Genomic DNA, 14,676 nt, shown 5'->3' on the forward strand with positions numbered 1-14,676 from the left:
AGCGCCAAAACTTTGACAAAAGCGCTAACTCCTCAGTTGTCGAAAGCGCTAAAACACATTCAATAGTGCTAAAGCGCAACCTGTGTGACAATTTGACAATTTTTTAAAAAAAATTAGTAGTTTTAGATCAGAAGGTTGTGTGTTCGATTCACGTCGGGTTCACCAAATGATGCACGCTAAAAAGGACACAAGAAACATAAGACAAGTCGTTAGTGTTGTTAGTGACAATCAAAGACCAAACACAAATGAAACTATGATCCTAAACATGCATATCAAGAGATATAAAACAGATAATGAAAAACATACAAAAATGAAGGAAGGAAATAAACCCCCCCAATATGCTCTCCAACATGCTCATAGTCGCTCCTCCCTTGTTCCTCTCCTCTCCAAGTTCCACATGAGTGTAACCCTCAACTTTTTGAACTATCTATGGATGTCTTATGGAGATTCAAGATTATGAAAAATGAAAATGACTACTTATGCAAGTGTAAACAAGCTAATATGAGAAAGCACCTTAATTATTCAATGTTAATTTTAGCCAAAATAACAAAACAAATGCTTCTAAAATGCTCTCTCAAAATAACTATAAGTTTGATGCATACAAGATTTCTGGACTGGATATGAAGGAAATGGGCTCTATTTATAAGAAAAACAGGGCAATGGATGGTTGAGTTTGAGTAATCTTAACAAGGGTCAGGATTGATGGGTTCATGATCCATGTGAGGGCTTTCAACCCAATCCCAGGATGACAAATGTCATCATGAGATGGCTTGAGAGGAGAGGGAAGAAGCATTAAATGCTTGAGATGACACGAAGGTTAGTTTGGAAGGTAAGGTTAGACTTGAGTTGAATGAATAAAGCCTTTATCTAATGAATAATGCTTTTATCCAATGGACAAACTCTTGTGCAACGGTTAGTGGGGATAACCATGGTCAAAACAATGAATGCTTGAAGAGACCCATGAGTTAAATGAGGGTTGAGTTAGAGGGAAAGTCTCTAACCATGTGGGTGAGTTGAGTTTAACCATTAATGGTCATGTAAGAGCCATAAATGATTATATAAGAACCATTAATGGGTTGGAAGACTTTAGGGGTTAACTTGATGGAGACATAAAATATTTAATGCTTTTCAAAGACTTGGGATGCTTTGAGAAGTGACTTCAAGTTGCTTAGGAATGTGACAATAATTAGGGGATGGGTTTAGGCTAATTAGGAATGGTTTAGAAGAATCTAGAAAATGGGTCAGAAGATTTTAGAATGGGTTAGAAGAGTCTAGTGGGTTTGGTGGGTGAAAGAAAATAAGATTTTAATTAAAATAAAATTCATTATTTCAACAAAATAGGTGCAACTTGCATTTGTAGGAGAATGCAAGTGGGGGGTAGTTTAGGGATTTAAATAAATGTTTTATTATTTATTTAAAAGAGGAAAGAGGGTTAAATTAACTAAATGTTTTTTATTCATTTAATTGATTTAGAGTGTGGCTTAATGAATTAATTTAAATAAATTGAATAATTTATTTAATTAATAGAAGAAGAGGTTGAAGATGAATTAACTAAATATTAATTTAATTAACTGTTTATTGATGGTTAAATAATCAAATAAATATTAAATATTTATTTAATTAAGTGGATAGATTTATGTGACTACAATATCTAATTTCTACAATTGAATAAATATTATCTACATTATTATAGATTTTTCTAGAAAGTTCGTTATGATTGTTCATAAAGTAATGCATAGTTTGGTTCTCTAAGCATGATTAAACCTCGCGATGTAGATTTTTTTTAGTTGTTATTGAGTTCTAAAACTTTTTTTCACCTTTACTTGTGTTTAAATCTTAGTGATGTTGGAAGTTCTTTTAGGGATTGAATATAGATAGAGGGGAATACTTTCAAATTTATTGATATTAGTTAAGATTTGTTATTGATAAAGAAGATGGGAAGACACCATACAAAATACAAGATGCTTTAATGATAAACCAAATTATAGTATGTGGCGGTGTGAGTATTAGATCAATGCAAACAAGATTCTAATGCTTTGATTTGATTTGTTCCAAAGATTTGATCCTTGATTTCTAAAGATATACTAATGACTTAAGGATTGTCCTTGTTGTATACAAGATTCTTAGTCCTCAATTCAAAGTATTTGACATACTAGTTAAGAATAATGATCGTAATATTTGAAAACAAATAAATAATTTCCAATTAAAAAACAAAATTCTAATAAAAAAAATCCAAAACACAGAAATGCATGTAAAAATAATATTTGATACCATTTTCTATTTACATTTTAAAACTAGTGAGAAACAAAATAAGAGAAATTGAACATTACAAACATTTTTAACAGAAAACTAAGTGAAACACATGAGGGTAAAGGAGGGAATGCACCTCTCTCCAATGAACTTCCAGTCACACAAATAATATGGGTAATATATACGGATTTAGGGTCTAAAGGGTGCCTATAGCCCTGATTCACTTCGAAACATGGAGTTTTGCCTTACCACAAAATCAATATCAGCAGCAATAAATCCGTTGGCTGCAAAAAGAAAGTCTGGTTACTCAAAAGATCTGCTAAAAGGTAAATCTTGATGCTATTTTTTCCCGCTATAAAAGTTTTGATTTTTTTAGACCACTGCAATTTTCTTCTAAATATACCGACTTTCCACCAATTCATCGCTTACAGGAGAGGCGAATTCGAAATATCTTGCTCGGTCTGTGGTAATTTTTCATCTTAATTTTACTTTAAAAAATCACTGTTCATGCATTTTCCTTATAAAATTTAACCAGGTAGGAGTTTTGGGATTTTATTTTATTTTATTTTTTAAAAATATTTAATTGTCGTGATGGAAATTGGGAATTTACTTTGGAAATGTAGAATTCTTTATGGTTAAAATTTAGCTGTGTAATTTAGGAGATGTTGATTGATACGCTTTGTTTCCCTTAAATAACGAAGACCAAATCAGATAGTGGAGCAAATGAGTAATAATATAATATTAATTTGTTGTTTTTTGAGATAGATTAACAGTAGGGTTCTATGCAACTGCTGAGTTAAATTTTTTAACGCAATGATTCTAATTTTTTAAGATTGTTATTATTTCTAAGAATTTTTCTGTTTATATAAAATTTTCTCTTAAAATAATGGAGCAGTAACAGTTTAAGAACTAGTATTCTATCTGTAGGTGAATAGGAGAGTTGGAATTATTCAGCCACCACTTTACCAAAAATGACATGGCTGCACATTTCCCTTCAATTTTTATCTCCAAAAATGTGCTATATGATTGCACATTTAAGTAGGAAAAAAAAATTAATACACATTTATATGATAACAAGAACATTATGTCAAGTGTCGCAGTTAAAACACTTTGTTGGTGAAGTGGCCACCAAGGTTCAAATCCCTGCTGGGCCATTGTGCTCACATGCCTTGTACCTTCGTCAGGTTTTATCAAGTGAAGTGTGGGGATGAGGTCAGATTAAAAGTTTACTAGGCATATTTATTTATTTATTTTTAATATGTTTTAAAAACATTACAAATTATTTATTATGCTTAAGTAGCATGAGGTAAGTAAGGATTCTATAGCTGTCCTCTGAAATACATAAACTGAAATTGATAAACACCAGTGAAGTGTGGAGAAGAGGTCATGTTAAAAAGTTTACTAGACAGTTTTTTAGAAAAATAAAATAAAAACACTACAAATTATTTATTATGAGGTCCTAATACAACACTTGCTGAAGTTTTTGCAAATGGGGTTGCAAGCTAAGTGGGTTTAACCTTGGAGGGAACTCCGTGGTTAAGCGCACTTGAGTTGGAGTAGTACTGGGATGGGTGACCTCTCGGGAAGGCCCAATGCTTCACCCCTGTGAGCATCACCTAGATGCAATGAGTGCTAAGTGGACCATTCATTCTCATGAGAGATGGCTTCTTGTGAACCACTACTCATGAAACATGGGTCAATGAGTTTGACTCAAAAGTTACATAGTTGAACCCTAATAGCAATATCATAGTTTGACTTACTGCGGAAAATACCTCCTACTTATCAATTGATGAGCTAAAGGGGCTCTATAATGAATGGTTCATAAGGCACAACAATTGCTGAAGGTTTTGCAAATGGGGTTGCAAGCTAAGTGGGTTTAACCTTGGAGGGAACTCCATGGTTAAGCGCGCTTGAGTTGGAGTAGTACTGGGATGGGTGACCTCTCGGGAAGGCCCAATGCTTCACCCTTGTGAGCATCACCTATATGCAATGAGTGCCAAGTGGACCATTCATTTTCATGAGAGATGGGTTCTTGTGAACCACTACTCATGAAACATGGGTCAATGAGTTTGACTCAAAAGCTACACAGTTGAACCCTAATAGCAATATCATAGTTTGACTTACTGTGGAAAATACCTCCTACTTAACATTTATGTTTTCCCTTTTTTTGGCTTTTGGCTTTGTTTTTGCAGCCCTTTGAATGATAATTGTGTTTTACATTGTAATTTCATTGATGTCAAAGGAGTCAACCGACCAGTGAGAATCAATTATAATTGTATGTGATCTCATGTGTCTGGTAGCTACAACAATTTTAGTTGCTTCTGACATGACATGTTTGAGCATTCGAGTTCTAGAAGGATTGTGACAAGTTATGTTTGATAGCTCTCTTAATGTTATCATTATGCTCTGGTTTTAGTAGTTCTTGTTTGCCTATCACATGTAATGTTGTTTGGAAGTATTTGTGGTATGTCTTTGAGGTTTTCTGCTTAGAAACAATGTGTGCACTCATTTGCATTGTTATGGTGTTTGGCTTCACATTTTGCTATAGTTATGTGTTTGGCTTCACATTTTGCCATAGTTATGTGTTTGGCTTGTGGTTGGAAGTTAAGTAACAATACATTTGAAGTATCATATTCTAGAGTTTTAGAGGTTGAGCTTCAACAGACAAAAAGTTAGAAGTGATAGAGTGTTAACACACTGTGTTTGTTGGCTGACTTTGCTAATGTTCTGAATGGATGTGCTGGAGGATTGTAATGTGCACCAATCGGAGGTAGCATGTTGATGTTCATTGGGACCAATGGAGTGTATGTTGGGTAATGCATAATGTGTCCTTCCTCTTGGAGACCTAGCCTATTACATGTTTGAGGTTTATTCTTGTGGCCGACTTGCGGATAGTCTACTCATGTTCTAGGCCGACTTGTGAACATAATTATAATTGTAATAAATATATATAGTTGATCTAGGTTCACTCCTAGAGTGACTATTGATATGTATATTTAAAAGGTCTAATTGATGTGCAAGTATGTGGGTGATGTTGTATGAGTAGCAACTCATCATTTTGTGTGGTTTCATTTAAGCATATTATGAGGAAATTTTGAAGTTGATCAAGTCAGGAAGAAGCTAAGTATTCAGCCTTGAAGGTTCGCATTTCATATCTCTTATATTCTGTATGAGATTTGTGTCTCACATATTGAGTTGGTGCTTAGATCTTGGATTAGGGGATCGGTGCCTCTTGTAGGTTGGTGCCTGCAAATGTAATTGGGGATTGGCGTCTTATTGTGACCATTTCACACATCGGCCCATTAGAATGGGGACCCCCTCTTTTTGCTTTAGGTTTTGCTTTCCTTTTGCTTGTTTTTCTCTTTGCTTTTTAGGTTTTTTGAGTGAGCGAGTGGTTTGCCTGGGCTGGCTAGATTAGGGATAATCTTGGAAGTTCGTTTTAGGGTTTCTTTCAAGCTGAGTCTAGCCTAATTTTGGGGAGTTGTTAGTCGTCTGCCTGAAACCTCAAGATTGCCATAATGAAGCATGCCTTTCAGGGGAGTCAAGTTGGCTTGATCAAGGAATAGGGTGAATAGGCCTCAAGTCAGGTCAGGACTAGATTTGAGGGTTTTCTTGTCAGAGTCCTATTTGTTTCCCTGTCTAAGTCAGTTGAGCAGAGCCAATGAAGAAAAGGAGTTGGTTTGATCAAGTTTGATGGAGGATGAAGCGAATCAAGGTAACATCTAGCCTGAAAATGTCAATTTCGCTCCTGACCCTTCCAAAGGGTCCAGGGCGAAAATCATTGTAAACCTCTTTTTTCTTCTCATTTTTGACTGAATGATGCTTCCTAGGGCATGTTTGAGGGTAGATTGATATGTTCTTGCCTGGAGAGGGACTTGATTGATATTTGAAGAGCAAGATGATATCTGAAGGAGAATTTCGCTCCTGACCCTTCCAAAGGGTCCAGAGTGAATTTCATCCTAAACCCTATTTCTTGCCGTGGATAGATTTGCAATCTTGTTCCTAGCTTGGAAAAGACCTAACTTTGCCTTGTGAGGTGGTTTGAAACTTGAAAACTGAGCAATTTGGCTTGGAATGGAGATTTCGCTCCTGAACCTTCCAGAGGGTCCAGAGCGAAAATCTTATTAGAGCTTATTTCTTCCTAACTTTGGCTAAGTTTTGATGTGCAGGGTCTCTTGGAATGAAGATTGGACATTATTTGATACCTTTGAAGATTTGGAAGCGTGCAAAATGAAGAATTTTGGACAAGAAGGGAAATTTCGCTCCTGACCCTTCCAGAGGGTCCAGAGCGAAATTCCCAAAAGCTCTTATTGTGCAGTGAAGAAGGTCAAGTTTTTGGCATGGATGAGAGAGGAGTAGTGTCTTCTTCCTTTGAGAGGTGAATTCAACCTGAAATGATGGTGGAATAAGCCTAAATAGTGAATTTCGCTCCTGACCCTTCCAAAGGGTCTAGAGCGAAAATCTCTATAGGAGGCATTTTTGGCTTTGTTTGGTCAAATTGAGGTGTCCAAGACATGATGAAAGGAAGAATGAGCATATTGAAACCCTTGGGCATGTTTAAAAATTGTGAAAACGAAGGATCTGGCCAGGAAAGAGAATTTCGCTCCTGACCCTTCCAAAGGGTCCAGAGCGAAATTCCTTGTAAACCTATTTTTTTAGCCTTTCTTGGACATGAAACCTTGTTCCTAAGACAATAAAGATGAAATCCCACCTAGCAAAGAAGTTTCAAGGTAAAAAAATGAAGATTTTTGGTCAAGATTGAGAATTTCGCTCCTGACCCTTCCAAAGGGTCCAGAGCGAATTTTCTCAAAACTCCTTTTGGCTATCAAGTTTTGCTAGGACAAGTATGGGATGAGGTAAAATCAAGAGGGAATTGCCCCTGGGAGTGACTTGAAGTGCTAAGAAATCATTGAAAAGTGAAGGAATTGAGCCAAATAGTGAATTTCACTCCTGACCCTTCCAAAGGGTCCAGAGCGAAAATCCTAAAAACTATTCTTTCTTTCAAATTTTGGGCAAAACTAAGCTTAGACAAGGGTGTGAGAAGGTATTTGGATTGCTAAAAATGCAAGTTTTGAAGACAAATGAAAATTTCGCTCCTGACCCTTCCAAAGGGTCCAGAGTGAAATTTCCAAATTCTCCTTTTTTCTTGCAAATTTAAGACAAGATTTTGCTTTTCATGACTTGGAGAGGAGTGAGGCAAGATGTTCTATGCCTTGGAAGTAATTTGAAGATGAAAGGGTTTGAAAATTGCCCTAAAAACCTGATTTTCGCTCCTGACCCTTCTAAAGGGTCTAGAGCGAAAATCCTAAAACCAACATGTTCCTTTCAAGTTTGTGCTAAGACAAGACTAGACCAAGGTAGAAAAGGCCCTTGAGACCACCTTTGAGTGGATGTTTGTTTCAAAAAAAATGATGATTCTAGGTCAGAGAAGGATTTTCGCTCTTGACCCTTCCAAAAGGTCCAGGGCGAAAATCTCAAAATCCCCTATTTTGCCTTGCAGGAACAAACCAAGCTTGGGTGGAGTGAATGAAGAAGACCATTGCCTAGCCTTGAGGGGTGGATTGAAGTCAGAATGATGGAGGAGTAAGCCTAAGCAAGGAAAATCGCTCCTGACCCTTCTAAAGGGTCTAGGGCGAAAAACATCAAAGACACCTTTTCCTCCAAAATTCAAGTAAAACTAGGCCTGGACTACAGTAAAAGAAGCCATTTGGAATGCCTTGAAGAAATTTAGGCCTTCAAAAAATGAGAATTTTGAGCTCAGGAGAGAATTTCGCTCCTGACCCTTCCAAAGGGTCCAAAGCGAAATTCCCAAAAGAACAATATTTCCTTCAAAAATTGATAAGCCAACTCAGTGATTGAGATGAATAGACCCTGGAGATTACCTTGGAGCAGGTTAATGATCAAACTAAGGTGAATTTTGACCTAAAAAGTAAAAATTGCTCCTGACCCTTCCAAAGGGTCCAGGGCGAAAATCACATTTTCATCTAATTCGCTCATGAGAAATGCTAAAATTTGGAATGCAAGACTTTGTTAGGTCAAACATGAGCTCACCTTCCGGAAGATTTTGGAGTCAAGAAAACAAGGTATTCAGGACCTAATTGGAAAAATCGCTCCTGACCCTTCCAAAGGGTCCAGGGCGAAATCATCAAAAAGCCTATCATTCAACCTTGTTAGATTGAGTCAAGGACAAATTGCAAGATTGTGAAGACAAAGACATGGAAATTTGCAAATATAGGTTGTGAAAATTTCAATTTATGAAGTGAGCAAGCCTGGATGTGAGGTTCAAACAAGTCTTGAAGTGATTTAGACCTTCATCATCTTGGATATTTCAAATGCCTAAGGAGGAAAGAAGCTTCATTAAGCCTTGATCAAACCTCAATATTCCTCAATTTTTACTAAATTTGCCAAATTTAAGACATTTGGGGAAGCTAAGTCCAGTTTGCATAATTTAAGGCCTTTATAATTGAATTAATTAATTTTCAAGCCTTAAAATAGATAAAAATTCACCTTGGAAGCCTTGAAATTAATTTTAAAACTTAAAAAATAAAGGTGAGCGCTCAAATTCATTTCTTTGCTTTTACAAGCAAGTCGGCCTCCTTCTAAAGGGATTTTATTTTATTTTATTGCTAAATACCTAAGTCGGCCTCAAGGATAATTAGGGTGAGCGCCCTATATAAGGGAGGTGTATCGTGAACAAAATGCAAATCATTCATTCATTCCTTCTTATGCGAATTTGAGGAGCAGATTAGAGGAGCGAATTTTTATCAAGTTGGAGGCTAATTTCCAGGATTTGCTAAGTGTTTGGAGGCTGGTGGAAAGCGAAGTTCTTTGAAGGTTGATTGAGGCATAATTCATCAAAAGGGAGAACAGAAATTCAGTCCTTATCCAACAAAATCTGATCTTCTTTCTTCATTTTTCCAAAGTTGATAGTTAAGCATTCAAAGAAAAGATATGAAGAATCAATTTTTTTTTTTTGAAGCTCTTATTCAAGACTTATTTTGATTTCATAGCAATCTTTTAAAATTCAAGTCTTGTAAAATCTGATTTCAAGCTCATAATTAATTTGAAAGTTTATAATTCTTGGATTTATCATGTCATTTTCAAATTGATGTCTAAATTAATCCCTTGAAAGGTCTTAGATCCTATGCTTTAAGATCTTATACTCAAAGACTAACTTTAATCTTTTGTGTAGGCATCGAATGACGACCCCAAAGCTGGAGGATCAACTACTTGGCAGACTCTCATCAAACAAGATCAAGCCAGGACAAGGACGATCTCCTCCAGTCCAGTTTCATTAAGGACGACCTTCTCCATCTATCTTCCAATCCAGCATTTGAAGGAAAGCATCACCAAATTGAGCATCAACCAAGTGTTAGACAAGGTGGCATCCCAGTCATCACTCCTCCAGTCGGGTTGGTCCACCTCAGCATGTTTAGATTCAATGCACCTGACTCATTAAAGATGGCACAAACTTCGATGTACCTACCCCGGCTATCCATTGGTCGAATATTCCAGAGAAGACATGTGTCCAAATAATGCAATTATTTCATTGGTCAGAATTAAGTTTGTTGTAACAAACCCTAATTAGGGTTTCATTGTAAAATCTTGGCCATTGATCTCGAATTGATCCAAGCCGTTCATTGTATTTGAGGATGCTATATATGCCCTCAATCATTTCATTTTAAGGGGTTAGAAAAAGAGTTTAGAAGTTTAGAAAGTTAGAAAGTTGGAGAGAAATTAGTCATTGTTTGTAGCAAGATTGAGTGGTGAAGAAAGAATTTTGAACAATTGTTGTCCATTTAGCTATGAGATCAATAAAATATTGAAGTTATGGTGTTTTATTGCAATACTTGTGGCTATCTTCATGATTGTTTATCTTCTTGAATCACTTTCAGTTGAAATAGCATTTAAGTTCTAAGTTTGAAGGACGAAGTGTTGTGCTTGATCTTTGATAAGATTTACATTCCAAACCACTAGCTTTTTACTGATTGTAAGAACGCCTTGTGTGGTCAACTGGAAACATTGAGATTGATTAAGAATTCAATCATCATTAGAAGTATTGATATGTATCTCCTTGATAGTATCTATATCCTTGATGATTTGAAAGTTATTGAATCCCCTTAGAAGATCACATCAATTCCAATAGAGTTGTAATCTCTTGGCGATACTGAAATTGGTAGGATCTTATCAAGTCTAGCCTTCATTGAGTCATCCTTAGGATTAGTTTAAGTATCTCTTCCTTGAAACCCTTATCTTTTGATATTTTTGAAAATCTATCAGCATCAGGAAAATCCTGTTCCCTCATTTGAAAGGAAGTAACACGGACAAGCTTTCTTTGAAAGTACGTAAGGCCCCTTGAAGAAACATTCAAACACAACGACCACTGGTGCTAATCCACAAGTAGAGATCCTACAAAAAAGAACCTTGAAGTCATCCTGATTGATCCTTTTCGCGACATCTTCAGCATTCGGAGACTTTATTCAAGAGAGGATAAGATACCTCTGGGTATTTTATTCTGTGTTTGGTCGTGTACAAAATACACATCAACATGTCTCCGGTAGGTTGGTGCCTACTTCATATTGTAAATTCCTTATTATATTCTTGTGAGGTTGGATTTGGGCAGTAGATCCAAGTAGCTATTCTCAACATAGTTTTTCCCTTCCAAGTTTCCATGTAAATCTGGTGTTCAGTTGTGTGGATGCGTGCTTATGTTCATTGTTTGATAAGTTGCTTAATAAGTAAGGAAAGATTAGTAAATGCTACTAATGATAATTTGATTTTGAGGATAGTTGTGATGCTTGAAGAAGTTATTGATGGTAATTAATGTTCAATCAATTTGAAATCGACATATACTGATTCACTTCCCCCTCTCAATATATCAGTGTGCTTAACAAATTGATCCAAGATGTATGAAATTAGGGCTAATGTATGTGTCTGCATGTGCTATGTGAAAGGGTTCTATCCTTGGCTTATGTCATAGCTCTTGCTATTTGTGATTACTAGTTGTTTGAACTTCAATAAGATGTGTGGTGTTTTACTATAGTAGTAAGGCAAGGATGGTCATTTTAAAGTACATGTGGCATATGTGGAGTTTTCTCATTGGTCTAGGATGATTGATCTTGACAACTTGTATGGGTCTAAAGTATGTGGACCAAGTATATTTTGCTACATGGCTAGTGGTAGGCACCATGGTGTTGTCTACGCTTTGTCTAATATACATTCACTCATTTTCTTCTCAAAGCATCGAGTCCATTTGGATTGCATTTATGCATATCATACAAGTGGTTGACACAAATGTTTTCTATTGGTTTAGGGGACTAATCAATGGATATCTAAAAGGGTCCACAAGTGCATAGGTGAATGAGAGGTCGCATGTCTCTAGGTGGTACGTTTATGGTGGGCTTGATGTGTCTACTTAATGGGGCTCGTATTTTTCATGGCACATAAGTGATATAAAATAAAGGAAGCCACGTGTTTGTTTTTCATTGGTTGTGAGCAGGATTTGCTCTTTGACAAGTTTTATTTACCTACTTGTTGATCTCATTGAAGCTCATAACAACTATTTATCATGTGGGCTTGGTTTGAAGTTGATATAGGTTGTTGATTTAAGTCCAAATTTCAAAAATTGTAATGGAAAGGTGATACTTTCAGGCAATCTAATACAAAAGTAGGGGCATTTGGGGTTTTCTCTGGTAGTTTTTTTACATGATGAGATTTAGGGAGACAAAGGGCATTAGTTGCCATGGAACGAAGGTCTCAGCTGATTGCAAAGGTTTAATGACAAAGCAGGACTTGCAGAGAGAAATCTGATCTCATTCCCCTCCCCTATAAAATGAAACTAGCTAGAAGTGGTTAATCTAGGATGGCAAAGCCTTTCTTTTGCATAAAATATGATTTTAGCCTAGACCCCTATGATCTCAAATGTTGTGCAGGTTTCCTATGCAGCGATCTTAGCCAATTGATTCACAATTCTATTGAGGAGCGATGATCAATAGTCTAGATTTGATTTCCCCTAGAAATTAGGGAAGTAAATCGAGCTTCAGTGCATGTTTTATGGTATTTACCATAGCTATAGGACTCGCCTAGACTTGCCCATACTCTACAAGTCCTAAGGTGAGCTAGGCTAAATGAGTCTCGGGGACTTGAGACTAGTGTAAAATCCCTAATCATTTTCTTTTATAATTCTTTATGCTTCCCGAACATAAGGAATAACAATGTGCTAGTAAATGGAGGATATTCGTTGTTTTGAGCTACTTTTGATTGGAAGATTTTGAGATATATAAAGATATCTTGCAAAGTCCTCTAGTGGTAGCACATCTTTGGGAATGATGATCACCTCATACTTTGTCTCTTCATTACCTTGAATAAAACATTGTCCTTTGGGAACAACAAGAGTTGTTGAAGAAAGATCTCAATCTCTTGTTTTTGATTCTCCAAGTTGACAATGAGTGTTGGTTGTGAACCTTGTGCATGCATCCCTTAATTTCATCACATATGCTTATTATATCTTGGTCTATTAAACCCTCTAGGTTTGTACATTATTCTAGTATTGGATCATCATCAAAGTGAACCAAAGAAAAAATTCAATCTTTGGCAACATACTTTACACGTCCTCCTCGAATGCACATCCCCCTTAAATGATGATTGTGAAACTTTGGTGAATAGGACTTATTAGACTCGTCATGACAATATTTTTCAAAGAATCCATCAAGAAAAGGGAGAAGACAATTAAATTGATCATCTCTTATAGTGTAGCTACTATTTGGTGACACAAATGTTAAAGTGGGAATGTGATCCCCCAATAGTTTGTTTTCTTCTTTTGTTAGCAACCCTTTTTCTATAGTAGTTTGTTCTGACATAGAGTTGTTGATACTTGTTGAATTTTTAATACTTGTAACTCCATTGATACCCAGAGGAGCTATTGAAGATGACGTTGAGGATGAATTGTACTTCAAAAGGAAATTTATTGTGTCTTCTATTAATGAGCCTCTCTGAAGGTGTTGTAGGAAAATGTCAAGATTTGGTAATGAATCCTCAATATTCAACCCTGATTGGAAGAGTGGTTTTGAAGTTGTATTATCTTTCAATTAGAAGATCCCATTTTTATCTAATTGTGGTCTTTCCTTGACCTTGTCCTCTGTAAGTTCTTCAAACCAGCCTTGGAATGTAAAGAATAATTCATTTGACAACTCTTCCTTCATGGCATAGTGGATGCCTTCTTGCTCAGTGCAAAAAGTTGAATCATCACTTTGCTCGAGAGACACATGTGAGATCTTGTCCTCCTTAGAGAATGTATGATATGCTTTTGTAGTTCAACTTCCTTCTATGTGCAACATGGAAATTTGCTTTCCTTTGATCAATAGTCCTTCATCATAGAATTTGAGCAAGGCATGTGAGGTAGACAAAAAATCTAGCTCCTCTTTATGATTTGTTGTTGAAAATACAAAGGTGGGTTCTTGAGGATAGGGCACTATTTGTGGATCCTCCCACGTATTTTCTTCTTGTACTTACCTCTTTTATGCTCCATGCCCTTTCTTGGCTCTTTACTCTGTGAGTAGGTGTAGTCAGTAAGCACTTGGCCATGCAAAGTATTCATGTTTTAAGCACAAATGGGTTCAAATTGAAAATATCCTAATACAAAGTCACCATCAGGCTCATCATGAAGATGTTGAAGGTTACTTGAAATTCTTTGATGATTTGAACCATAAAAGGTCATTAGGTGCAACATGCAATGCGTTTCTGGACAATGTCTAGCATTGTGCTCTCCTAGCTCATGGAAAAAACAAAAAATATTCATGTGGTGCCTCTAGAGAAAGCCTTGTAGGTGAATTTTCAATAGAAAAAGCCTTGTAGGTGGAGGTAGTTTGAATCTATCATTTTTGTTGGAAGGACCAACATTTCAATGAAGATGCCCTTGGTACATTGAGCTAGACCGTTTTGCCGAAGCTATCTCTTCATATTTGCAAAAGTGTATCAATGAGACTTTGAATCATGAGTCTAATTGAGTCTTTTCTAATTTTGCCAGTGGTAATCTTGTTGTCTTGTAGCGCATCCACTCATTCTTGAGCTTCTTCTAGTTCATCAATTCCACCGGTTTTGATCATGAACACAACCTCTTGTATTAATGAAATAACTCATGTGAATCTTAAAAGAATGCCTCAATCTAGCATTGATTTTGCTAATAAGGTGTTTGAATTGCACAACTAATTCCCTTATGGGCTCATTATTTTCTTTCTTTGCATTTGAGGCTTGTGAAAATAGTATGTGGCTATCTTCAACTAGTTTGAAACATGATGAGAACTTTTCCCACATGATCTCCCATGTAGTGATCAAACCTGTGGCAAGATGTTGAAACCACTTTGTTGTGCCTCCAACCAAGGTCTTGACAAAAAGATTGATTCCATTAATGAAACAACTCATTAGGAT

The 14,676-nt window shown here is 36.3% G+C and overlaps 1 protein-coding gene across 2 annotated transcripts in view; it reads left to right on the forward strand.

The window, feature by feature from the left end:
* Window positions 1-2,311: 2,311 nt before the first annotated feature.
* The window catches only part of LOC131046214 (putative RNA methyltransferase At5g10620), a 40,276-nt gene continuing 27,911 nt past the window's right edge, over window positions 2,312-14,676 (forward strand). The window contains exons 1-2 of one of the 2 annotated variants that reach the window (XM_057979899.2): window positions 2,312-2,576; window positions 2,682-2,716. In XM_057979899.2, coding sequence (XP_057835882.2) covers window positions 2,483-2,576; window positions 2,682-2,716 — 129 coding nt within the window. In that variant the 5' untranslated portion in view covers window positions 2,312-2,482. The remainder of the gene's footprint in view (window positions 2,577-2,681; window positions 2,717-14,676) is intronic. The other variant, XM_057979900.2, reaches the window with a different exon arrangement.

The sequence above is a fragment of the Cryptomeria japonica genome, chromosome 2, assembly GCF_030272615.1.
Source record: "Cryptomeria japonica chromosome 2, Sugi_1.0, whole genome shotgun sequence".
Taxonomy (NCBI): domain Eukaryota; kingdom Viridiplantae; phylum Streptophyta; class Pinopsida; order Cupressales; family Cupressaceae; genus Cryptomeria; species Cryptomeria japonica.